Source organism: Zingiber officinale, chromosome 5B (assembly GCF_018446385.1).
Source record: "Zingiber officinale cultivar Zhangliang chromosome 5B, Zo_v1.1, whole genome shotgun sequence".
Taxonomy (NCBI): Eukaryota; Viridiplantae; Streptophyta; class Magnoliopsida; order Zingiberales; family Zingiberaceae; genus Zingiber; species Zingiber officinale.
Window position 1 is genome coordinate 138353346 of NC_055995.1, and position 26571 is coordinate 138379916.

The 26571-nt window shown below is 35.0% G+C and overlaps 3 protein-coding genes across 3 annotated transcripts; all 3 read left to right on the forward strand.

The window, feature by feature from the left end:
• The first annotated feature begins 70 nt into the window (after positions 1 to 70).
• LOC121986323 lies at positions 71 to 3269 on the forward strand. The gene is made up of 2 exons (XM_042540204.1): positions 71 to 481; positions 2924 to 3269. The coding sequence occupies exons 1-2, from the start codon at positions 387 to 389 to the stop codon at positions 3126 to 3128; spliced, it is 300 nt and encodes a 99-aa protein (XP_042396138.1). The 5' UTR covers positions 71 to 386; the 3' UTR covers positions 3129 to 3269.
• A 2304-nt stretch (positions 3270 to 5573) lies between these two features.
• LOC121987123 lies at positions 5574 to 6380 on the forward strand. Its single transcript, XM_042541022.1, has one exon. It carries the CDS (start codon positions 5574 to 5576, stop codon positions 6378 to 6380), a length of 807 nt encoding a protein of 268 aa, XP_042396956.1.
• Positions 6381 to 17021: 10641 nt separating this feature from the next.
• On the forward strand, positions 17022 to 20049 carry LOC121986324 (small nuclear ribonucleoprotein SmD3b-like). The gene is made up of 5 exons (XM_042540205.1): positions 17022 to 17245; positions 17453 to 17505; positions 17600 to 17666; positions 17746 to 17802; positions 19749 to 20049. The coding sequence occupies exons 1-5, from the start codon at positions 17087 to 17089 to the stop codon at positions 19806 to 19808; spliced, it is 396 nt and encodes a 131-aa protein (XP_042396139.1). The 5' UTR covers positions 17022 to 17086; the 3' UTR covers positions 19809 to 20049.
• Positions 20050 to 26571: the final 6522 nt, after the last annotated feature.

The following is a 26571-nucleotide window of genomic DNA, read 5'->3' on the forward strand; positions in this document are numbered from 1 at the left end:
TCCTGTGTGAGGTAAAACGAACTTTTTTTCATAACTATATATAAAGGTTATAAGTGGAAACGTAGGTTTTTAGTCCATCAGCACCCGCGACCGTGGAGATAGAGCAGAACCTTCCCTGCCATTTCCATCGCATTGTTCTTCCATCCCCAATTTCAGTCGCTTGTGGATCGATAGATCGATCCGTTCTCATTCGAGATTCGTAGGCCTCGGAAGCTGTCGAGGATCCAGGATTTCCACCGGCAAAGCGCCGACCTGAACCGCTCCGGACGCTCTCGGCCGGAGGGGGCGGACGCGGTCGCCGATTTGCTAGGATTGGCCGGTGCTTGCTTGATCCGTGCCCGCGGTGGCTTCTCCGGTTCGCCTTTGTGTGGATCTGATCTGGAGAGATGATAACGCGATCGAATCTGGCAGAGCAGCTGCGGGAGTACCAGGTGAGATCTTCGCACGAGTGGGCTATCGTCTCCTTCTTCACATCCTCCCGGTAATTGGATCCAGTTCTAGTAATTACACTTCGTTATTTTTTTTTCTTCATTTTGAGAGGTTTTATCAGATGTTTTTGATTTGGCAACTCGATCCTTTTTCTGCTTCAGACAAATTTGGGTTTGATAAGCAACCAAACATTAAATTAGTAATTTATCGTGAGTTGGTCTATACAGTCGCCTTAAATTATGTTAAATTTTTGAGCATTCATGCTGCCATCGGACTCCAAGGATCCCTAATCAGCATCTTTTTTTAGCACGGTTAGTTTAATACCGAATTTAGGAAGCACAATCTGTCCTTTAAACGTTCTATCTATGGAGCATGGATGAAATTTCTCAGGATCCCGTAAAAATGAGAATGCCAATGATGATTTCTAGTTTTGGAATAAGATAATTATGATCAACATGGTTATCAAACTGTGTCCTTCCCAATTAGATTGCAATAAGCTGGAAAGCCAAACTTTTTGAAAAGGGCCATTGTGAAGCCTAGAAACACGACGTGGTAATGTTCAAAACAGGTTAACAAAACGTCTAGTTTATACGAAAATCGAGTTTATATTACTACGTTAGTCGTCTTGATTGCTCAGATTTAGGAAGAAGCATGGCAAAGTTGTCTCTTGGGCGATAACTGAGATGAGAGGTTGAATTATTCAGCTTTTAGCGACGGATGTATTGAAACAAGGCATTAGCTACACATTAAATACTGATTGAACTAGACTGGTCAATTGAATTGTCCAACCTGGTAACAGTGATCTTGCATTAGCTTTACAGTGTCTCTATATTTTGTGGCCAACATTTTAGTGTTTCAATATTTTGTTTGGTATGGTTTGATCATTGGGTTGTACCTTCAAATTATCCATCTCAGGATTAATAATCATTAAGTGCCTCCTTTATGTTGTCTACATTAGGCCGCCTATACCATCTACCTAATGTTGAAAGTATAGTTAGACAACCTGAGTGAAGTTTTTTTTATCATGAACTAGTACAATAGTTTCTTCATTAAAAATTGTCATTTCTTTTCTCAATTTTGACCTCAATTGAAAAATGCAGATCAAGTAATCTATACAAACTCAATCTGTGACTTGCAAATTAGAAATCTTCTCTCATCAATATTTTGGACCTGCCTTTTATCAATAGTTGAATTATAACCATTAGTTACTTATTTATTAAACCCCATGGACTTGACTGCTGCTTAAATTCAGGATCAAACGACAATAGTAACTCTTGCGAAAATTGTTCTCCAAAGTTTTTCAGTTGACAGTGTAAGTTAGCAATATAGATAATTTTAAGATGCGCTCTGCCATCTTTCGTGTTAAACACTATTTTTTGTTGTGCTTTTTTCACTATTCTCGTAGCCTTTGCTTTAATCCAGAGAGTTACATATTGATGAAAGATTGTGGTTTTCTTGGTCACGATATAATGCATTCTGAGTTTTTGATTTGGTAGTAAATGGAAGTCTGGACTTAAGGGCATGGTACTTCATGAGATTCACTAGAATCAGTAATAGTAGTTTTCCAACTCTTTCTTTTTAGTCTTTTTCAGTCTTGTTTCCTTCTTTTCTCAGTAGATTAATCTACAGATTACAAAGGAGTAATCGAGGAGACATGGTATCCTTGTTGCTACAATATGATATCTTGTTTTGTGAAAATGCACTATATAAACATAAAGCAAAGTATTATAGGACTATGCTTGGCATACTTGAGTCAACTGTATCATAAAATGATTTTGGCTTGCACAAACACATCCTTTCATTCTACTGAACTCCTCCAGCATGGTATGGCATCAAACACTAGGTTGGTAAAAAAAATCCTCTAATAAAGCAATACTGTCTCGAGGAGTATATTACCAATCACTAGGTTAAAGCTTATACTACTCTTTAATCGTATTCACTTGGAGTTATAATAGAGAATGCTATAAATGCTTTATTCTTCCTTCCATGTGGCACAGTTCTCTATCATCTTTTAGTATATTTAACAGTATATTTAACGTATGCTGCAACATCGATACACATTCTTCTTGAGCTAACATTCTTCTGTTGATGTGGGATGAATGTAAATGCTCTCTCTGTTTGCCTTTTGATTTCCAACAGGCGCAATGATTCACTTTAGCATCTCAGTTTTTCTTAACCTAGGAAGTCTCAGTTGCCATGCTTGCCATTCATAAAGGAATGCATTTCGTCAGGTAGCAGCTTACCGTCTTCTAACTAGATTACGATTCCTTTTGTGTAGTCTACTGAAGGGATCACCTGTCTGACAGTTCATTTCATTTAGTGGCTCAAACCTTCTTGGCCAAGTTCATATCGTATTACACCAAAAACTGCAAGAAAACTTAAGTCTCAGATACATTGACACTTCCACATTCTATGCACTTCTTTATCATGTTATTTTATTCTTGCGACACATGTTGAATGTTTTACTTTGTGCCTCACATGGATATGAACGCAGGGTGGACGTGATACTCGTGCTATGGGAGTTGTTGATGTTCGCTTTCATCGTTTTCTCGGGGGTGGCTTTGTATTTCCAGTACATAAAAGTTGCTCTAGTCTTGGTATTTCTTACTTTTCTTATGCTCGTGGGCATGAAAGTAACAAGACAAGTAAGAAGGAACAATAAGATGAAGAGAAAAATGCTCCTTCCTTTGTCAATGTAAAATTGTAGTTGTTTGGCATTTCAATGCCTATATGAACTTTTCCAAAGTATTCTGCCAGACAAAAGATGTATCTTGCATATATTTTTAGCATTAAGCTACATTTTTGGCTGAAATGAATGTGTTGACTCATCGTCATCTATATACATCGAAACATTTTTTAAAAAAATTATAATTAATACATAAATCGAATACATCAATAGGCTTATTACCTTGTATTATGATATATTTACAATATGTATTTTACTGATGTGCATGTGTATTAGACTAACTTCCAAAAAAAAAAAGTCAATTAAAAATCAGTTTTAAAAAACGACATAAATTATCTGAATGTCAAAAATAAAAGTGCTCCTTATTTAAAAAAGTTAAAAGGTGTTTTATTATATTTTTCATATTGAAATATTTTTATTTAAATATTATTGTAGAAGTATTTACAGCTAAATTTTAATTAAAATTATTGTAGTAATTATTTAAGTGATTTTATTTTTTTTAGAATTTAAGTTTAAACAATCATTATGTATCGATCTAGATCTCTTATTCGATTAAATTGAATAACTTAATAAAACTCAATAAAGAAAATTAATCGGTAAATCTCCCATAATACTTTAAAATTTTTAATTAAATTAATTGATATTTTATTTATTCAATTTATTAATATTTATTAAAAATTTAGTCGGTTAGTTTAAAAAAATAATTTATTTAATTTTAAATAATTTGATTCGATTTTGTTTTAATAGAATACTCAGTCGGGGCCATTTTGATACTTGGATACCAGTTGTCACTAAATAGACAACTCAAATCTCAAAGCTATTCACTGTCTAATTAACAATCTCCATTAATTTGGATTGACAGATTTTGGACGAGGCATGCGGTGGGCTCAGACGAGCCTACGAGGGCATGGCTCCATGGATTTGCCTTTAATTCCCATTAGTATGGCCAGTCACGGCCATGAGATATCCTTTCCTCACCCCCGGGCTACGTGTCAACCCATCGGCTTAACTAGGCTAACTATTAAAATTGAATGAGATCGGGGTGATCATAGATAAGCCAATAACGTAATAATAGTTGTGGCTGTAGACTGGGGACTTGGGCGTGACGTCATGGGTGCCCGGTGACGGTGACTTAATAAGAAAACCTCTAGTCTAGTCCAACCATACACGGCAAACCGATGACTTACGAGGTTTGACCACCTTTAAGCTTTTAACCTTTAAACCCACACCAATAAAATGTCGTGAAATAATTATTTATTTCGATGATTAAATCCAATGATGATTTTGGATATTTAAATTTTAATGTATCTAATAGGGATTAAATATAATTAAATATATTAATTAAGATTTAAATTTTTTAATTTTTAATTTATCTAATAGGGTATAGAAATTTAAGAGATAATTTTTATTTTAATAATATATTAAAATAGGATTTCATATGTCATCCGCTCCCAATTGTCTTGAGATGTCAACAAATGATTTGATTTGTCAATAAAAAAATTCTAAAGATTCATCTCCTTTTTTCATTGACTCATCGGTATTTAAAAAAAACGACAGTTGAAATGAACGCTCAACGAGAATAAAACTATAAAAATCTAAACAGTCATCAAATTGAAATACAAATATGTGTAAAATCTAAACAGTCATCAAATTGGAATACAAATATGTGTTATCCAGGGTAAAAGGTCATATAGTATATATCTAGAGAGGTAAATAAGAAAATTCTCACATGGTCGTAAAAGTTTATATATGTTTATCCCGAACAATCCATATCCATACGGCTAGCCCTATAGTCATATATAAAAAGGTAAATCAGAAAATCCAAAAGTATTTCTGCCGTGAAATTGACCCTTGAGATAAAAAAAAAAATAATCACCAAACCATGAAAGGACACCAACTCCCGCCATATTTCTCATGTTTTAGAGGGAAAATGTTATAACACGTTAAAAATGTTACTATAAGATAGAACCTTATTTTTTAAATATATATATTTATATATATCTTTTAAACGAAAATGCAAATTAAAGACACCCTGCTAATTATCACTATATTGTCTTCTTTATAATTACAGTTTATTATCACTATATTATACTCTCTGGTTTTTTTTTCTTAGTCAAACCGAGCTGAATTATGTTGTCCGGTTTAAGCTGAAGTCATTAAGAAGGCTACTTTTTATTAAAAAAAATTATAAAATAATTTAACTCTACATCCACGTGTCCCTATCACACTGATATCTAACAATGCCGTCCGTGTGAGCGCTGTTAATTAATTTTATGATATTTAAAATAATTAAATTTGTTTTTTTTCTAATACTAATTTTAAAATTGTAATCGAGCCAGCTCACCCACTGACGTCCTACCCTTTAAAAACCGCCCTTCCTCTGCTTCAATGACATCGCAAACTCGAGCAGCTGAGCAGAGGGCAGATAAAAGCGTACCAGGGCAAAATCGAGGAAGAGATGGTCGCCGGATTCCGCCGCGCGCTCTCGCTGCCGCTGGCCAAACCCGCCGCCGCCCCCGCCCTCCGCCGAGGCGGCCGGGACAATCGCCAAAGCCTACGATCCACCAGCCTGCCAGGCCGCTCCCACCCGGTCGTCTCCCACCTCCTCGATCAGATCAGATCCGCCCCAGTCGACCGCGGCGCCTCTCCCTCCGGGATAGACGCGATCGACCGCCTCCTCGCCGCGGTCTACGACCTCCTCCGCCTCCCCCAGACCGGCGAGGCGCTCCGACGCCGGCCGGCCTGGGCGGACCGCCTCCTCGACGCCTTCCTCCGCTTAGCCGACGCACACGGATCCTTCCGATCCGCCGTCCTCACGCTCTCCGATCTCCGCGCAGAGGCTCAAGCAGCGATCCGACGAGCTGATCCCGCGCGGCTCGCGTCCATCGCCCGCTCGTTCCGCCGGACCGAGAAGGAGGCGGCTCGGCTGGCTGCGGGCATCAAGGATCTGGCGAGATCCTCACCGCTCGCACCGGGGAAGTGGGCGGACGCGGCGGAGGCCGAGATCGCAGGGATCCTGACGGATGCGGCGGCGGTGACGGCGGCCAAATCGGTGACGGTGTTTTTGGGGATCGCCTCGGCTGCCGCGGCGGAGGCAACCTCGATGTCGAAGGATTCCTGGAAGATCTGGCCGACGAGGAAGGCGTCGAAGGCGGAGGAGACGGTGGCGTTGGCGGAGGGATTGGAAGAGGGAATCGGGAGGGTGTTCAGGAGTTCGGTTAACATTAGAGTCTCTCTCCTAAACGCAATCACTCCCGCTTTGTAGATAGAACATATCGGAACCCTAGTGTTGGAATTTGTACAGAGATGATCGCTCCAAGTAATCAAGGAAGAGGAGGAGGAGAAAAACACGGACAGAGTTTTTCTTCTCCTCTCTTCCCTGCCGAAAAAACAAAGGAATTTTTTTTGTTAATTTTGTCATCAGATATTGTTAATTTTTGGCGTTTTAACAAATATGTTATTATTGTCATTTTAGAAAAATTGTAAAAAAAAAAAATATATGTCCTAGTTTCGAATAATTATCTAAATATACATTTATCAATTTTTTTTCCTTTTAGTAGTCAATTAGATATAATTTCATTTGACTAAATTAAAAGTCTTTTATTATCTCAAATGAGTATTGTTGTATTTTTTTTTTAATGATTCGTAGAGTGCCTAATTTGGTTAGGGGTGTCAATCTGTCAATCCGATTCCAGTAAGATCAGGCCAGGTTTGGACCAATCGGATTTATCCAAAAAAAAATTAATTAATTAATTAAATTCATAAAATATAATTATTATATAATTCAGACTAGTTTGTAATTATGTGTTTAAATTAAAATATTATCATATGTTTTAAAATTTTATTTAATTATTTTATTAAAAAAATAAAAGAATAATATAAATTAAATTAAATTTGGTTATTCAAATTATCATATTTAGGTTGATTTCAAATTTGAATTTTGATCCATCCAATTAACACCCTGAATTTGGACAGAAATCAATAAAAGGATGATTTTTAAAAATTATTAAAATAAATTCTACATCTGATTAAATAGAAGTCTATCTTCTGTCCATACTTTTTTTTAATTTATAAAAATATTTAAATAAAAATAATTAATTGTATTTCGTAACTTTAGAAGTCTCGTCTCATATCTTTTTTGAAATTATTAATGTATATTTTTTCCTTAATTTTAAATGATTAGAAATATTTAATAGTTAATAATATTTGACATCGCTATAAGCCTATAAGTTTTTATTTCTACAGTTGTCCAACGTCACGTCACGACTCACTACCGATCTTGATGTGCATCGACGCCATTTTGTGCTCAAGGGCTGCGGGCGTGGGTAGACCGGTAGATCATGGGATGTGGGCCCACATCGCTGTCACGATGAATTCGATACCAATGATTGCCACTCTCCACGTCGGCTGACCGCCCTCTCTATTGTCCAGTTGCTCACCGGTAATTACTTCTCCACCCAACTCAGGTTCAGATGTATCTCAAGGATTTTTAGAAATTAATTTCCCAGATTCAAATAATTAATGCAATAGCTTTGGACCATCCATTTCTTAAATCCCCAGAATTATTAATTTATTCCTGATCAATTGAAATTATTTAGTTTTTTTTTTTTAAATCTTCTAATTATTAAACACTTAGATTAAAAAAAACACACCTGAAATGATAACCGGATTCCGCTGACACCTCTTGATATTTTTAAAATACTTTAATTATCTAAATGGTAAAAACGTACTTCTTTTTTTAAACAAAATTTAAAGGTGCGTTATTATACTTTTCATATTTAATTTTTTTTTAATATTATTGTAATATTTATTATAGCAGTTGTCACTAAAAAGGCAACTGTAATCTTTAATCTACTCTCCATTAATTTGGATTGCGACATTTTAGACGAGTCCATGCGGTGGGCTCAGTCGGGCGAGGAGGGCATGGCTCCATGGACTTGACTTAATTCCCCGTACCATGGCCAGCCAGGTCTCCATGCCACGCTGCAGGCTACGTGTCAATCCATCAGTTAAACTATGCGACACTATTAAAGTTTATTGGGATCGGTGCGGGCTCTAGTCTTCTTATCACACATCGTGGTTTACAAAATTATAATATGGATCGTAAGATGGTACCATCCTATAATTTGAAAGTACTAAATAGATCCGGAATTATTAGTATCGAGTTTTATAATGAAATAGAAATAGAATGGTTGGAATCGTACAATATCGATGGAATGAATGTGATATTACGTTATAAAATATTCTACTCTGACAGACCATTTCCTCATCAATTGAACTACAGATAAAGTTCACATACGTGAACTAATCCAATTGAGTAATAGACTTAATTTTTATAAAATTAAATTCATACTTGATTAGCGTACATAATTAATTATCATTAAAATGATTAAATCTGATTAAATGATCTAATACTACTTCATTGTATATAAGGAGGGTTTAGATTAAATAGATGTGAATTCAATGTGTAGATTCAAAATCTAGTTCATTAATATTGATGAGCTACTAATGATGAATGAGTTTTAAAGAGGATAGTCCCTATAGAATAGATTTGATATAAAAAAAAATGAGACTCATGAATTAAAGCATATTCTAGAGTCTCTTCAATCCCTTCTCTTCCTTATCTAGAGAAAGCTAAGGATTGTTGCTGCCCATTCTTGTAGAAGATTTTTCCGTAATAGCAGGAACTCTGGCGACAAGTAAGAAGCATTAACCTTTGCGATAGATTGAGGTCAGTCATTCATGTGCTATTGTTTTAGTTTGTATTGAGCTTTAGAGATGATAGAAACTAAATCCTGTCATAGATACATCCTCAAGTTCATATATAATGTATTGTAAATCTTACAATTGGTATGAGAGCGAGGTTTGACTTATTATCAGTTTTTAAGGCGTAAGGATAATTTTTCAACGTTTTGACACAAATACATCAATTTTTGCATTCGATTTCATATGGATGAGCGAAATTGATGTATATTCGTTGAATATAGTATGGATAGATTAGGATTTAACCTTTGAATAGAGTTTTTTCGCATTATCTGTGAAGAACAAGATTGGCGGTGCGATTTTAAGACAGAAAATTACGTTTTAGAAATGGACGTTTTCTGATATCAATCGATTGGGAAGGTTGTCCAATCGATTGAGAGTCACAGATTCACGAACAGAATCATCTTAAATTGATCTGTTGATCAATTGGTGCTTACCAATCGATTAGCGTAAGGTTTGATCGATTGGGATGCTTAAGTTCGTGAACAGAAGAGGCTGGAATCGATTAGCTGATCGATTGGTGTTTACTAATCAATCGGCATGAGGAATCAATCGATTCAGACTACCAATCCTGACAAGAATTCAAAGGAAAGCTTCTGGATCGATCGGCTGATTGATTGGGATCGCCAATCGATCAGTCAATCGATTGAAGGTTGTAAGAATCAAACAGAAAGCTCCTAAATCGATCAACCGATCGATTGGGGTTACCAATCGATTGAAGTTCGTAAGAATCCAACAGAAAGCTGCTAGATCGATCGTCTAATCGATTGGGATTCACCAATCGATCAACCAATCGATCAGACTTCACTGGGTTGTCTACAGAAGGATTCATCTATGCAGGGTTGCCTTACCTGCCGAATGTCAATTGATGCTGAAAGATTCATCTATACTGGAACAGACAAGAAGGCAAAAGTAGAGACAATAGGTGCCTTTAGAGTTTGTTTGAGGAACAATGTACTTTTGAATTTGGAAAATACTTTTGTAGTGTCATCTTTTAAGCGAAACTTAATTTCTATTTCATGTTTGGACAAATCCGAATACACTTGTTCATTTGGAAATGAAAATTTTAGTATTTTTTGAATTTCTATCTTGTGCGATACTGGTTCTTTAATTGACAAGCTATATAGATTAGATACTGAAACTCATACGGATAATTTTGTGATGCATAGTATAGGTGTGAAGCATGGTATGACAAATGAGAATTCATCCATGTTGTGGCATAGGCGTTTAGGGCATATCTCTAAATAGCACTTAGAAAGGTTAATGTCATTAGGAACTCTCAATTCCCTTGATATGTTAGATTTTGGAATCTACATTGAGTGTATCAAGGGGAAAACAACTAACAAAAGTAATAAGGATTTAAGGTGGAGTAATAGAGTCTTAGAGCTTTTATATACGGATATATGTGGATCATTTCCTAAGGTTTCTTGGAATGGTCAATCATACTTTATAAGATTTATAGATCATTATTCTCGATATGGATACTTATACCTTATTCATGAGAAGTCGCAAACCTGGACATGTTCAAAACTTTCAAAGCCGAAGTTGAAAATCAACTTGGTAAGAATATTAAGCCAATAAGATCAGACCGTGGTGGTGAATACTATGGTAGGTCTGGATCAGGCGAACATCCTAAGTTATTTGTGGATTACCTTACTGAGTGTGGTATTGTGGTGCAATGCACCATGCCTGGGACACCTCAGCAAATTGGTGTAGCATAGCAATGAAACTGAACCCTCAAAGACATGGTGAGAAGTATGATTGCATTTTCTTCTCTAACAAAGTCTTTGTGGGGTGAAGCACTCAAGACTGCAGTTTACCTACTCAACAAAATTCCTAGTAAGGCAGTAACGAAAACCCCATACGAGTTGTGGACAGGTAGAGCGTCTAGTCTTAGGCATCTATATGTCTGGGGTTATCCAGCTGAAGCTAGGCCCTATAAGCCTAACGAAAGGAAATTGGAGTTAAGAACTATTAGTTATCATTTTGTAGGATACTCTGAAAACTCAAGAGGTTTCAAGTTCTATAACCCCTTGAGTAAATCCTTTTTTGAGATGGGTAATGCCAAATTCATTGAGGATGGTGTGAGTGATAAAGCTAGGGAAATATCATTTAAGGAAACATTAGTACTCCTAATATGGTAACTACTAATGCAACTGATAGTGAAATGATTACCATTCCATATATAGTTGAAGTTGCACAACCGGAAGAAGTAATTGGCCATGATATTTCCATGTTACCTTTAATTCATTTGGAAGGTACATCATCTCAAACAGAAGTATTCCCTCTTATGATTGAGAATGACTCCCAACCATCTCAAATTCAAGTACCACAAAGAAGATCCATGAGAGAGAGGAAATCCATGATGTCTCGTGATTATATATATATATATCCAAGAGCATGAATTTGACATTGGGTTGGAAGATGATCTCACATCATTGGATTAAAATAATGACTAACATATAAAAAAAGATATTTATCTCGATTTTATCGAGATTAATTTGAATTTCTGATCTTATTACAGCAACACCTCAATTTACCCTAGATAAATTGATTAAAAATATTTAACAGCGAATATATTTGACTGCGCTAGAAGTTTCTATTTCTATTTTTAAAGATGGAATTCTTTTTCTATTTTTCATATTCACGTCGCTGGAGGCTGCGGACATTCAATGGGTAGACCATGGCATGGCATGTGGGCCCACTCGCTGGCATATTCAATGCGTTACCAATGCCTGCCACGCTCCACGTCGGGTCCTCGGCTTCGGTTACTTACCTTTTCAGGTTCAGATGTATCTAGAGGACTTTTTGAAATTAATTTCCCAGATTCAAATAATTAATCCATTAGTAAATCCCTAGAATTCTTAATTTATTCTTTAACTATTCCTGTTTTATATATATAAAAATTTCTCCCCTTTACTAATTAATTTTGGTAAAATCTAAAATGTATTTACGTTAATGTCCTTTTTTCTATTTACACTAAAAATAATTCCAAAGTTTATTAGTAATTCCACAAGCGAAACAATATCTAGAGTTCGAGACTCAGTTACAACTTATTATTATGAATTTTTTTCATCATTAATTTTTTCTGGTTATTTTATATAAAAAAATATAGTTCTCTTTAGTCCATATCTTAGAATTGACAACACTATAATCAAAGAAGCTTCTATAAATATTTTAGGCCAACGATGTTAAAAAATATACTTTTCTTAATTTTTTTTTACTAAGACAAGTATAATATTAAATTAAAATAATTTTTGACATAGGAAAATTCGTTATAGTAGTTTGTTGCTGAGATTCTCTAACGTCACTATTGTATGAGTCTAACGAATCTTACCTAAATAATTAATTCTTAGTTTATAAGGGTGGTACTAGAAAATCCAAACAATTCGGATTTTCAAAGACTCAAATAATTTATATATTATTATATTATGTGTGCACGATTACACTAGTGTATATATATACAGAAATAATATGCTGCGGACAAAGCCGAGCGGACCGCTGCGGACATGCCTTCCTTATCGGTCACCAGACCGATCAGGGAACCGATCATTTTCTGATCGGTCTACAGACCGATCAGGAAGGTAAGTCCACAGCGATTCGCACGACTTTATCCGCAGTATATTATTTCTGTATATATATATATATATATATATCACTTAGATTAAAAAACACACCTGAATTGATAGCCTCAGCCGGTTATGGGTTTTTAAAATCTTAGTACAAATCAAATTCAACTAAGGACCAAGGTTCTTGACTCTCATGGTAAAAAATAATACAGTAATTAGCCAAGTTTGTGTAGCAAAATAAAATATTATCATAAAAAATCAAACCCTTCATATTGAACAAAAAAGAAAAATGATTCTAAATCAAAAAATTAACAGACCCTTGTTAGTCTCAAATAGACTACTGAAATGAAAGGTGGTAATCGGTAAAGCTATAAATCCATAGCTTGTTATATGCTAAAGTGTTCAGAGAAAGATTGCCGCCAATGTAGTTAGATCACTTTTTTTTTTTTTTTTTTTGTAATCAATATAAAATAATTCATTTGAAGAATTTTAATTTGCCAAGAAAAACTCACATATCTTCTGAAAGATATTTTCTATCTCCATTAAAATATTTTGCTTTGCAAAGATCCATAGCTAGGTTCTAATTTCCCATGTCACAATTTAACATGATCAATTTGACACTCGTGCATCTTAAATTAGTATTAAATTAGTACATCGTCAAAGCTCAGAACTAGACCAACGTAACTCACCAGCATCTGACTCCATGCACCTTGCATCTTAAAGATATAATTTATCCACTCTGGAACAATGTATGAAACAAGAGATCATGATTAATGAACTCCAGCTTGGACTGCTTAATGTATGATATCTTATTCAAGCTTGGCTTCAAACTGTGATCTAACCAGCAGATAGAACAAGCTTGGCTTCAAACATCTTCCCATCAAATTTTCTCAGGATCTCTGTTTCCAAATATGAAATAAAAATGGCTCCAGGTCAACCCTTCCATGTCCGATCCACCAGCCTACCATCTAGAGATCACCCCTCCATGCTCAAAACAGAGGAAGAGCTGAGAAAGCTCAAGTCTGTTTTATGGCTCAAACATCTTTAACAGCACATATGATCGTGGACGGTCTCAAGGGGCTTGGATGTTTGTATGAATGCATGTAAGATTGCTTGCCATTCCTCTTCTTCATTCTGTCTCTGACTTCCTGTCCATGCCAAGGTCAGAGACAAACATGTCTAAGGCATCGCACAAGAGGAAAGTATCATGAAGGATATGATGCTGTGGATGGTAATGATGGGGGTGTCACGAAGACACAATACCAGTTGCAGACGTTCCAGAAAAGCATTGAACGTTTGGAAGAAGGATTAGATTTTTTACATTGAAGAATAATCCGAAATAGAGTCGCTGTTCTTAACTTCTACACTTCCAACCAACTTTTCGGCCATTCTACCCCATTAGGATCAAAATTTTAGAAAAATAGCTAATGTTTGTACCTTGTACCAATTTTGTATACAATGGATTATATTGTTTAATTATAACATTCTTCCTTCTAAGTTTTTCAAGTGTTGCCTATTTTGAACAAAACATAGGATTGTAAAAATCATAAAATAAATTAAAATACTTATTTTGAACTCTATGTGACATCTATAATTTACCATACGCATAAGATCCAAATAAATAGTACTAATTCAAGTAGTAATATTTAAGTTTTCCCTAGTCAATATGAAACTAAAAATAAATTTTCCGTCGCCCATTGCAAGCGTTTTACGATTTATACTGATGATCGGCGGAAAAAAATTTATAGACCCGGATCAATCATCTCAAATGCTTTCTAATTTACTCTTCGATAGAAAATTTTTATAAAACCGGACATGTGACTCCAATATATATATTATTCAAAAATATAGAAATATTAAATAATAATAAATATAATCATATATTATAAATTATATTATTTTGAAAAAAATAGGATAATATTTTGAAGTGTTTTAAAGTATGTTACAAAATCACACCGAGTATTTCCACTTATCTTAAACCACAAATATGATTGACCGATTTACTAGTGTCCTAAGTTTAGAAATAAATCGGTTATAGCATCTGCAACGCTATGAACGTATGAAAGCGTTAATGTATATTTTTATTTTTTTTAATGAATCTGTAGCATTAACGCGTTCAAAGATTTGAACGCGTTAATGCTACTGTCCTAAAAAGTGTCCACGTCGGCGTTAATGCCTAAGGCTAGGCATTAACGCCATTGTGGATACACTTATATTCAACCTCTGAAATTCTAGTAAAATAAGAACCTTATTTTAACAACTATGACACCCAAATCCTGTAAAGAATCGACAGGAGTTCACCAAGGCATTATAAGAAATTTAACATCGCACCCTTAATCCAGCGCTCTCATGAGTACTTATCCATATAGAATTTTTTCAATATTAATATAAGATTTATTTTTTTCGGTATTAAATACCAAACAAATTCTCTTATAAATAAAATTATAAGAAAAGATAATACTGAAATTTTATATGCCGATTTATTATGCGCCTATGCATATAGCATAACAATTACAAAAACCTTTTTTTATTATGGGTCTATCGAAAATTCAATGCGTAATCTCAACATTCAATGATTATTCCTGAATAATCTAATTTTTTAATTATTCAACCATTTTATTTTACCACCGCTAGCGGCCGCGTCTCCAACTCCCGAAACAGGAGCATGCCGAGCACGTACGTCGCGATATGGTGCCCGCCCATCTTTGCCCTCAGCAAGTAGTTCAATCCAGCTATCTTGTCCCGCAATCGAAAGAACTTTTCCTACAAAAGTATGCAACATTCAATATGGGGAAAAAATGATATTAGTTGGATTTAAATCTGTTTACAAGGCCGATGAGAAAACAAGCATCGAGATTTTCGCAAGTTGCGCAACCATGAACCATAGCGAGGTACTGAGGGAGGAAATTATCATGCAGTCTAAGCCATGCGAGTCTATAAATCTCGTTCCGTGCTCTCATCACGGCCATAAATTTGCTCACTTCCTTGGCTCTCGACATTCTGTGAAAAAGTTCAACGTTAATCAAATTAGTCATCATTTATCTGTTTGTCTATTTCAACAACGAGATATAATTTGTAACAAGTAATTTTATTAATTGATTAATTGATTATATTTTATTCATGAAAATGAAGGATAGTTTACTTTTATATATATTTTTATAATTTTAATATAAATGATACTGTAAAATTTAATATATTTAAATTTTCTATATAAATATATCATAAAATCTCATATACTGAAATTAAATCTGATATATCGAAATTTCGATATATCAAATTTTAAGTATGATATTGATATATACTTTTTTAATTAAATTTTCAAAATAGTATACAATTTGATATGAAAAATTTGACATAATTAGTTTTAATAATAATTTAATTAAAATTATTTTATAATAATATTTAATCATTTTTAATTAAATTCTATATGTTTTGATAAAATTCCTAAATAGATTAAAATAATTTAAATTGAAAAAGAAAATATATTATAAGTTTTGTATTATTTAATTCATTAATTGAGCTAGGTAAGTGGAGTTTAAAATAAACTAAATTGATGTTTTTGTTTAAATTTAATTTAGTTTTTTTATGAGGTTGAATTTAGTTGCAATTTAGGTTGAGAGTTTGGTTTATTTCGATAGTATTGACTTTAAAATTCGAGTTTGATGATTGTTTAAATTTTGTTATAGGTATATGCTTATTTAGTTGATTAATAATTTTAATATAATAAATTTATATATTTGTTTTAAGAGCCTTTATAAGTTTGATAAAAACTTTATTAATAAATATGAATTCATAAATTTAGATTATGGATATTATTCATTAATAATTTATAATGTTTTTTTAAATATTAATAAATTAAGTATATATATGTTCATTTAATTTATAAGTTATTAAAATTTATTTATTTATTTAATATTATGTATATTAAATGAATATAAATAAATTCATATAGACTATTAAAGTATTATCAGCTGAATATTAAATTATTATATTAATATTTTATTCATTACTACACTAAGTTAGTGTTTTTAGTTATAAAATTAAATAAAAAAATTAAATTATCTTGGGGACTATGGTGCCGTGATAAAATATCTAGATTATCATCTAGGTATCCATAGTTCGATCCTAGTTATAATGTATTTATAGGAATATCAAAGGATACTGGATTGTTCATAGTGCACTTTTCGATTTATCCTTGTGATCGATAGACAAATTGATAGAAAATTCCATGACTAAAATTATCATTATTATTTTTTTAATTATAAAATTAAATCAATTTGTATTCCTATATCAATATATAAAAATTTGAGACCGTATTCTTGCGAGTAATCCGTTCGAGGCATAATTATAAATGATTAACTATCATATTTAAATTTAATAAATGATTGATACATGTATTTTTGTTTTAAGAAACTCGATAACTAGTAATTTTTTTTTCAGTGTAAGCTTTATTATTCTCTTTTTTATTTCAGAATATATTTATTTTTTGTCTATTAAAAGGCCGTGGGCTTAGTAATGGAAATATGAATTGGGCTTCTATTAGAGATTCCGAAGCCCAAAGCAATATATTAGGGTTTACGAGCATCGCCGCTCGATTGGTAGAAACGAAGATTTGGAGGGAGCAGAAGGCGAGATCAAGATGAGCCGGAGCCTGGGGATTCCGGTGAAGCTGCTCCATGAGGCGGCGGGCCACATCGTGACGGTGGAGCTCAAGAGCGGCGAGCTCTACCGGGGGACCATGATCGAGTGCGAGGACAACTGGAACTGCCAGCTCGAGAGCATCACCTACACCGCCAAGGTCCTCACTTTTCTCTCTTTCTCTCGCCTTTGCTACTTTTCCCATCCTTTCTCTTCTTGTTCTGCTAAGAAAGGAAATTGGGGCTGTGATGTTTTATAGTCTGCACGAGATTATCAGTATTTTGGTGATATATTGTATGATCTGTCGCTTGACATCGTAGACTGTTCTACTGTTCACTCTATTTTATCGTTATTTTTTTATTGATAGGATGGCAAAGTATCACAGCTCGAGCATGTTTTTATCCGAGGTAGCAAAGTAAGGTAAATCTCTAGATTTGTACTTTTGTTACTGCTTATCGTGTTTCTTTTTCTTGTTTTTTGGTGGGGGGCATTTGGTTAATAGTGTATAATACAGGTTTATGGTCATCCCTGATATGTTGAAAAATGCACCAATGTTCAAGCGTTTGGATGCGAGAATTAAAGTAGGATATTTTCTGTCCTTCTTTGTTGAGATTCTGTTCCTCTCCACTGATTCTGAGTTTGTATGTTATCTTTGTTAAGGGAAAAGGATCAGCTCTTGGTGTTGGCCGTGGTCGTGCTGTTGCTATGCGTGCTAGGGTGAGTATTTCTTCAAAAAAGTGTTTTCCTCACATGCACACTTGTTTGCATTGTCTATGTTGCTAATTATGTTCCCTTTTATAGTATCTTTTTCTATTACAATAAATTAGAATTCTTATTATTCATCTTCATTGTGGTTATCCATTGCCTCTATTTATAGTGAACTTGGTTACAAACTGGATAATGGGTTGGGGGCGGGAAGGAATTTAGTGACTTTACGATGTTATATTAATGAAGCACAGTTGTGGAGCTAGAAAAGTTTTCAATGCTGCAATAATTTATGGGAATATGATTCCCCCCTTCCCATTTCATCCATAAACTTATAGGATAATAGGCAAATTTTAGAGGGAAAAATAAAATTTATCATAAAAATAAAATAGAAAAATGAAATGCACTATTCATTATATGACAAAAATTTCAATAAAACAAGAAATATGTATTATTGTATTTCTAAGTATAGACTTGCACAAGTTGGGAAGGAAATATGTTTTGTTAATGAGATACATGTAAACCATGCCCCTATTGGATACTCACATCAGAAGAGTAACAACACGCACAAGTGTCCTAACCCATGCCAATGTCATATCTATAGATGCTACATTACAAGTTATAGTCAAGAAAACATCCTACCAAGTTTTTGTAACTGCAAGATCAAGCCATCTGCTGTAGCATTGCGTAGAATGTTTTTTGAGCATCTAATTTTGAATCGATGATGAGTGGATGGCAACCTTAAAGAACAGTTGAATGTCACTCTAGTAGTCCTAACTAAATTCTCTAGAAGGTATATAATTAACGTTGTAGCAGCTATACCAGCTGGCATAAGAAAGCCAGCTGGCGAAGTTTTAAGTGAACTTTTAGAAAGCACCTGTCTCAATCTTTTGATGGTCTCTTGATTTTGACATTAGTCATGCACCGATATACAAATTGGTAAATTTTTTTTTGTTTTTACGCATTTAGTTGATGCTTTTTTTTGATATAATTATGTGTCATTAACTTGAGATGACTGTACTCGGTTGATGCTTTTTTGTTTTTGCCTTTGCAAAATGTTGGTGTTGGATAATGGGGATCCTTCAGTGCAATGTTCTCTAAGATAAGTTGTGGTTAAGTAGTTGGCACAAAATTTTGTAGCACAAAAACAATTCATTTTTTTGTTCCTAATATTGCGTTTCTCGTCTGGAATTAAGAGAGATAAGTAAAAGATAAACTAGATGATTGATTTTCTCTAGTTTATTTGGAAGAACATAGAGAAGAGAAAGGAATTTAACTCCATGCATTTTCTCTATTTCATTTTGGCCTTCATCGGATGGAAATGACCGAAACAAAAACTTCAATTCTCACAAACACTAATAATTGAGTATTCTTGATGTTTTCTTCCATCACCCTTCTTTTTAAACACTTTTTATAATTGATGTTCTAATTTAGGTCATCTTTTTCTTTTTTTTTTCTGTTTTACATTCTTTGTGCTATTTGTTATTTTCACCCTACTATTCCTTTCCAATCATCATGATATTATTTGTTTGTTGCAACCAGTATATCTTTGCACTGCAATAACTTATTGCCCCATAGTAATTCATCATCTTCTGGTTTCTTTTACTTATTTTCTCATTGCCGCTATCAAAGATGCGAACATGTTACAAGATGAAACCGACATAGTAAAAGATGGCATTTATGTTTGACTCTGATAGTTGAAAATTTGAACAAAATTATTGTTGTCATTATGTGTTATTGTGGCTTTTGACTACCTTGGTTTAATGTTTTTGATCTTTTCTGGTCTTGATTGCTCATGATTTGCCAAACAAAAAAAAAATAGTAGCTTCTGATACCCAAATTACTGAATTGCATTTGCTTAAGTTTTGTTCAATGCATCAGTGATTCAAGATTCAGTTGTCATTTTACTCACTCCATCACTCATTTTCAAGAATAAACTTTGGCCTTTCCTGTTTTAGGCACAAGCCGCCGGCCGCGGTGGTCCTCCTGGTAGAGGCGTTCCTCCGATCAGAAGGTAGTGATGGTCATCAACTGCCACTTCCATTCAGAGGGGGTGTCCTCGTGTCATTTGCAAGGATTTTTGGTGTTCAAGCTCTCAATCCTCTTGTGATCTTCCATTACTCCTGTGTAGTTCAATGAAATTGGTGTAGCTTCGAACCATTATCTTTTCCACTAGAACTAGTGAGTCAAATTTCCTTGACAGCAAGTGCTACTTAGATTATGTTGTGATTTATGTCTAAATTATTATTCCGTTTTATATATTTGTGTATGGAATTGGGTAGGTTGGCCTCATGTTTAGCTTATAATTTTATTTTTGATACACATTTTTGAAGATGCTACCAATGGATCCCACATGATTTCATTTTGTGTAAGGAATTGACAATTATGTGAATAATTTATTCACTTCCTTTAGTCGGATCAATATAGCCCTCAATCACAATGCAGTGGTAAGTTATTTGGAGGATTTGCAATGCTTCATAAGTTCAATATCCAATTGAGGCATGCAATAAGGTTATTAATTATTTAACTCTATCATCAAGGAGGGCTATTAGGCATACTGCTAGTGTTATCTCACCGAGGGTTTACGAGAGGTTACAGTATCGATTTTCAACATGTGTAAAATATATCGTGAGTCAACTAACCCGTCATACAAAGAGCCATATTGTGATGAGTAAAGCCACCGTAATTTCTCTCTGTTTCTGATTAGATGAGACAGTTTGGGAAGAGCTCGATAAGGATTTTCATCTGTTTTGCTACCAGAGAAAGGAAGATAACATACCCCCTATCGTAATTTCTTCTATCTCCTGATGGATATATTTATAAATGAGGTGATAATTTTTTGCTATCTATTATTTATTTGTATATATATACACACAAATATTACGCTGCGGATCTTATACTATGGACTCTTTCGGATTTTACTCGGGATGCCTGAAATTGATCAAGGTGCCCGTGCAGACAATGGTCCAGACGCTTGGAAGATTCATTACAATAAGTTTATTTTTTTATTTTATGATATATTAATAAGTATTTAGGGTTTAAGATTTTAGGATTTAAGAGTTAAGTTATAATGTTCAAGATTAAAAATTTTAGAGGTTCACAGGATATATTATATGTATTTAGGGATTGAGTTATAATAAGTTTAAGCTAATAAGATTTTTTTTCTAGGGTTCAGACTTTCCTTTTGGGTTATAATGTTCAATATAAAAAATTATATTAAAATTTCAAAGTTTATTAGTAATTTTCATAGACACATCAATCAGGGATCTAGAGTTCAAGATTCAGCCGCGATGTATTTTTGAAAATTTTTCTCATTAATTAATCAGTAATCTAGAGTTCGAGACTCATTTACGACGTATTATTGATAATTTTACTTATTAATCAATCATATATTTATAGTTCAAGACTCAACTGCAGCATATTATGAAGAATTTTTCTTATTAATCAATTAGAAATATAGAGTTCTTTTTAGTCCCACATCTTTAGAATTGACAACTGATACAAGCTTGAATGTCGTACTACGGGAGCTTATCAAATTACAATTAAAGTTACCAAACCCCTCTATACTAAAGTAGTATAGAGCTGACTCGGATCGTTTCCCAACGAATGTAACGATAGGATGATAACTTCAAGATTGATTATGGCTTTTGGATTTTTTTTTTTTTATATGAAACTGCGTGTTTGAGTTTTGAATTCTAAGACTACGATATAAAAAGATAAAATAAGTATGAAACTAAACCCAACGAATAAAAGAGTATTGCAAGTATAAAAATTAAGTCTAAATTAAACTATGATTGTAAGGAAATTAAAGCAACATAAAGTAAGTATTGAATGAAATATAGAGCATTAAAAAAATTTAATCCTAATTGCATCCAAATGAAAAACAAACATCATGAAAACATAAAACATCTAACTAACAAAGCATTGCAAGAAGTAAACTAAAGAAATTAGATCAATTAAATTCTATCTAATGGAAGAGACAATTCATCAAACACATTGTTGGCATAAACTAAGTTAAACCAAGTGTGTGCAAAGTGAACATGTTCATCAACGTTTAAAAGCATCAACCATCAATTCAAACAAAACAACCATGCCAAAGAGAGTTGCCGAATCAGATTCTGCGTCGGAGATGAGGAAGGTGGAGAATCGCTAAGGGGCAGCTGACGGCATGAGACGTGGAGAAGAGAGGCGACTGAAGAAGATTGTCGGAGCTTGTTCTGTCCAGATCTAATCCGGATGAAGAAAGTAGCAGCAGCTTCGGCCGTGGAGAGCAGGGTGGCTTCGGATGAAGCCGCGTGTGGAGAAGCTGCGTTCTGTGAGCTTGAGGCGTCGAGTTTCTTCCGTGAGAAAGAGATGGAAAAGATGGGGAGAAGGTTGGGTTATGGATGGCTGTCCGGCGGCGATGGATGAGCAGAGGTGGCCGCCGGCCGTTGGTGAAGAAGGAAGAAGAAGTGGTGGCGGCGCGCGCGTGTGGTCGGGGAGAAACTGCGTAGGTGTCGGCGCCTCCGTGCGTGAGAAGAGGTGAGGGGAATGAAAGGGTTCTTAATGGGTTTTGGATTTTGGGTGGAATGAGAAGTTTGGATCCGGATTTGATAAGAGAGATTGAAATTGGACTATAAATGATTGGGCTCAAGAGAATTGAATTGGGTTTAAGGTTGAAATTATTAGAAGACAACTTTTTCTTGATTGAGTTAGATGAACCTAACTCTCCATTTAATTTGAACTAAATATTTTCAAATTGAATTGGCTTTAAATCTATAATTTTGAACTAATCTGTTTAGCTCAACTCACGTCCATAATATTTTTAAGTTAATCTGATATTTTTAAGTTAAAAATTAATTGGAATACATTTAAACAAGATGTGTTATTTACGGGGTATTTTATTTATTTTATTATATATTTTTATCTTATTGCTCTGTCCGATTTTTATTGCAAGCTCAATTTGACAATGATTTATTTTTCTATTGACTAGCTCAACGCATATCTAAATCAAATCTATCCTAAGGAACTATGTTTGATAAGAATATTCTATCGAAGTTAATATAATCATAGTTTTCGAGTCAACTGGTAATATAATGTGACCGATTGATTGCCCTCGTAAAATATATTTCATTATACATAGATCATGTGGTCTCTTCGGATAGATCTAGTGGTTAGCACATGAGGTGTTATCATAATGAGGTCTGGGGTTTGAATTTCAGTAAAGTCGAGATAATACCTCCAATATGTGCTAGTCACTATTCCAAAGGTGATTGGCGGGGATCAAGTAATTTTAAAAAAATAATTAAAAATATATTTTTAAAAGGTTCAAAAGTAGTTATTATTTTAAAATAAAATAAATAATAAACGGTAGGAAATAGAAATTTTAAAATCAATTTATTTTATAACTAGGTCAAATTCTCATGACTCAATTAAAATCTTTGATGAGCCCAGACCCCAATAAACAAGACATATGACTTTAATTACTTAATCGCAAATTAAACTTTGCGACAAATTCTGCAGGAGGACTCAACGCTACTGCAACTAGCGAATTGTCGAAGATTGCGAACACAAGTTTTGTTTGTATCTGACGGTTAGGAGCGAATGTTAAGGCTTGCACGAACCTGTTGCTTCTATTTAACCACCGTATTCTTCATCGTCCTTCCTCCATTCCACCACGCAACCATGGCTTTATTGGACTTCCAACAGGCATTCGCCAACTTCCTGATGTTGAAGAACTACGACCAAGATCTTGTGGAAGAGAAAAACTTATAAGTAAACATTTGTTATTTGTCGAATGTTCTTTGCCACAATAGACGAACCAATACTGTATTATTCAATATCCATGGAGTTTGAAAAAATAGATCTTCTAGATGAACTTGTTACTAGCATTGCTTAAAACAACTGCATGGAACTCAACCGCGGCAGAGAACCCTCAGCAAGTCCTCCCAACTCTTCTGTCCGAAGCTAGAGAGGCTAGCCGCATGAGCAATATTATTTCCTTCGTGGAACATGAATCTCTTCAGGAAAACATTAGCAATACTGCCGTTGATTAGAAGTTCTATCTTCCAAGATTAGCCCGGACCCCACTAAAAGTCGGTCGTACACAAATGTCAAGACGCATAATAAATCTCCAAACACCTCTCTCTAGTAAACAAAACATATGACTTTAATTAATTAATCGCTAATTAAACTTTGCGACAAATTCTGCAGGAGGACTCGACGCTGCTACAGCTGGCGAATTCGGCGTGGAGCAGACACTGTCGAAGATTCCGAAGACAAGTTTTGTTTGTATCTGACGGTTAAGAGTGAAAGGTAAGGCTCGCACGAACCTGTTACTTCTATTTAACCACCGCATTCTTCATCGTCCTTCATCCGTTCCACCATGCAACCATGACTTTATTGGACTTCCAACAGGCATTCACCAACTTCCTGTCAGGATCTTGTGGAAGAGAAGAAACTTATAAGTAAGCATTTGTTATTTGTCGAATATTCTTTGCACAATTGACGAACTAATAATGTAATACTCAATATCCATGAAGTTTGAAAAAATAGATCTTCTAGATGAATTTGTTACTAGCATTGTTAAAACAACTGCTTGGAACTCAACCGTGGCAGAGAATCCTTAGCAAGTCCTCCTAACTCTTATGTCCGAAGCAAGAGAGGCTAGCCGCAAGGGCAATATTATTTCCTTCGTGGAACATGAATCTCTTCGGGACAACATTAGCAATATTGCCGTTGATTGGAAGTTCCATCTTACAAGATTAGCCCGGAACCCACTAAAGTCGGTGATACACAAATGCCAAGACACTTAATAAATCTCCAAACACCTCTCTTGAGTAAACAAAACATATGACTTTAATTAATTAATCGCTAATTAAACTTTGCGACAAATTTAGCAGGAGGACTCGACGCTGCTGCAGCTGGCGAATTCGGCGCGGAGAAGACGCTGTCGAAGATTGCGAAGACAAGTTTTGTTTGTATCTGACGGTTAGGAGCGAATGGTAAGGCTCGCACGAACCTGTTGCTTCTATTTAACCACCGCATTCTTCATCGTCCTTCATCCGTTCCACCACGCAACCATGGCTTTATTGGACTTCCAACATGCATTCGCCAACTTCACCAACTTCCCGATGTTGAAGAACTACGGCCAGGATCTTGTGGAAGAGAAGAAACTTATAAGTAAGCATTTGTTATTTGTCGAATGTTCTTTGCCACAATAGACGAACCAATACTGTATTACTCAATATCCATGGAGTTTGAAAAAATAGATCTTCTAGATGAACTTGTTGCTCGCATTACTTAGAACAACTGCTTGGAACTCAACCGCGGCAGAGAACCCAGCAAATCCTCCTAACTCTTCTATCCGAAGCTAGAGAGGCTCGCCGTAGGGACAATATTATTTCCTTCGTGTAACATAAATCTCTTCGGGACAACATTAGCAATACTACCATTGATTGCAAATTCCATCTTCCAAGAATAGCTCGGACCCCACTAAAAGTCGGCCGTACACAGATACCAAGACGCTTAATAAATCTCCAAACACCTCTCTCTAGTAAACAAAACATATGACTTTAATTAATTAATCGCTAATTAAACTTTGCGACTAATTCTGCAGGAGGACTCGACGCTGCTGCAGCTGGTTAATTCGGCGCGGAGCAGACGCTGTCGAAGATCGTGAAGACAAGTTTTGTTTGTATCTGACGGTTAGGAGCGAATGGTAAGCCTCGCACGAACCTGTTGCTTCTATTTAACCACCGCATTCTTCATCGTCCTTCTTCATCGTCCTTCATCCGTTCCACCATGCAACCATGGGGTTATTAGACTTCCAACAGGCATTCGCCAACTTCGCCACGTTCCCGATGTTAAAGAACTACGACCAGGATCTTGTGGAAGAGAAGAAACTTATAAGTAAGCATTTATTATTTGTCGAATGTTCTTTGCCACAATAGACGAACCAATACTATATTACTCAATATCCATGCAGTTTAAAAAAATAGATCTTTTATATGAACTTGTAACTAGCATTGCTTAAAAGAACTGCTTGGAACTCAACCGCGGCAGATAACCCTCAGCAAGTCCTCCTAACTCTTCTGTCCGAAGCTAGAGAGGCTAGCAGTAGGGGTAATATTATTTCCTTCGTGGACATGAATCTCTTCGGGACAACATTTGCAATATTGCCATTGATTGGAAGTTCCATCTTCAAAGATTAGCCCGGACCCTACTAAAAGTCGGTCGTACACAAATGCCAAGACGCTTAATAAATCGCCAAACACCTTTCTTTAGTAAATAATACATAAGACAAGTTTTGTTTGTATCTAACGGTTAGGAGCGAATGGTAAGGCTCGCATGAACTGTTGCTTCTATTTAACCACCGCATTCTTCATCGTGCTTCTTCATCGTCTTTCATCCGTTCCACCACGCAACCATTGGTTTATTGGACTTCCAACAGGAATTCGCCAACTTTCCAACTTCCCGATGTTGAAGAACTACGGCCAGGATCTTATGGAAGAGAAAAACTTATAAGTAAGCATTTGTTATTTGTCGAATGTTCTTTGCCACAATAGATGAACCAATACTGTATTACACAATATCCATGGAGTTTAAAAAAAATAGATCTTCTAGATGAACTTGTTACTAGCATTGATTAAAACAACTGCTTGGAACTCAACCGCGACAGAGAACCCTCAGCAAGTCCTCCTAATTTTTCTGTCCGAAGCTAGAGAGGCTAGCCGCATGTACAATATTATTTTCTTCGTGGAACATGAATCTCTTCGGGACAACATTAGCAATACTGCGGTT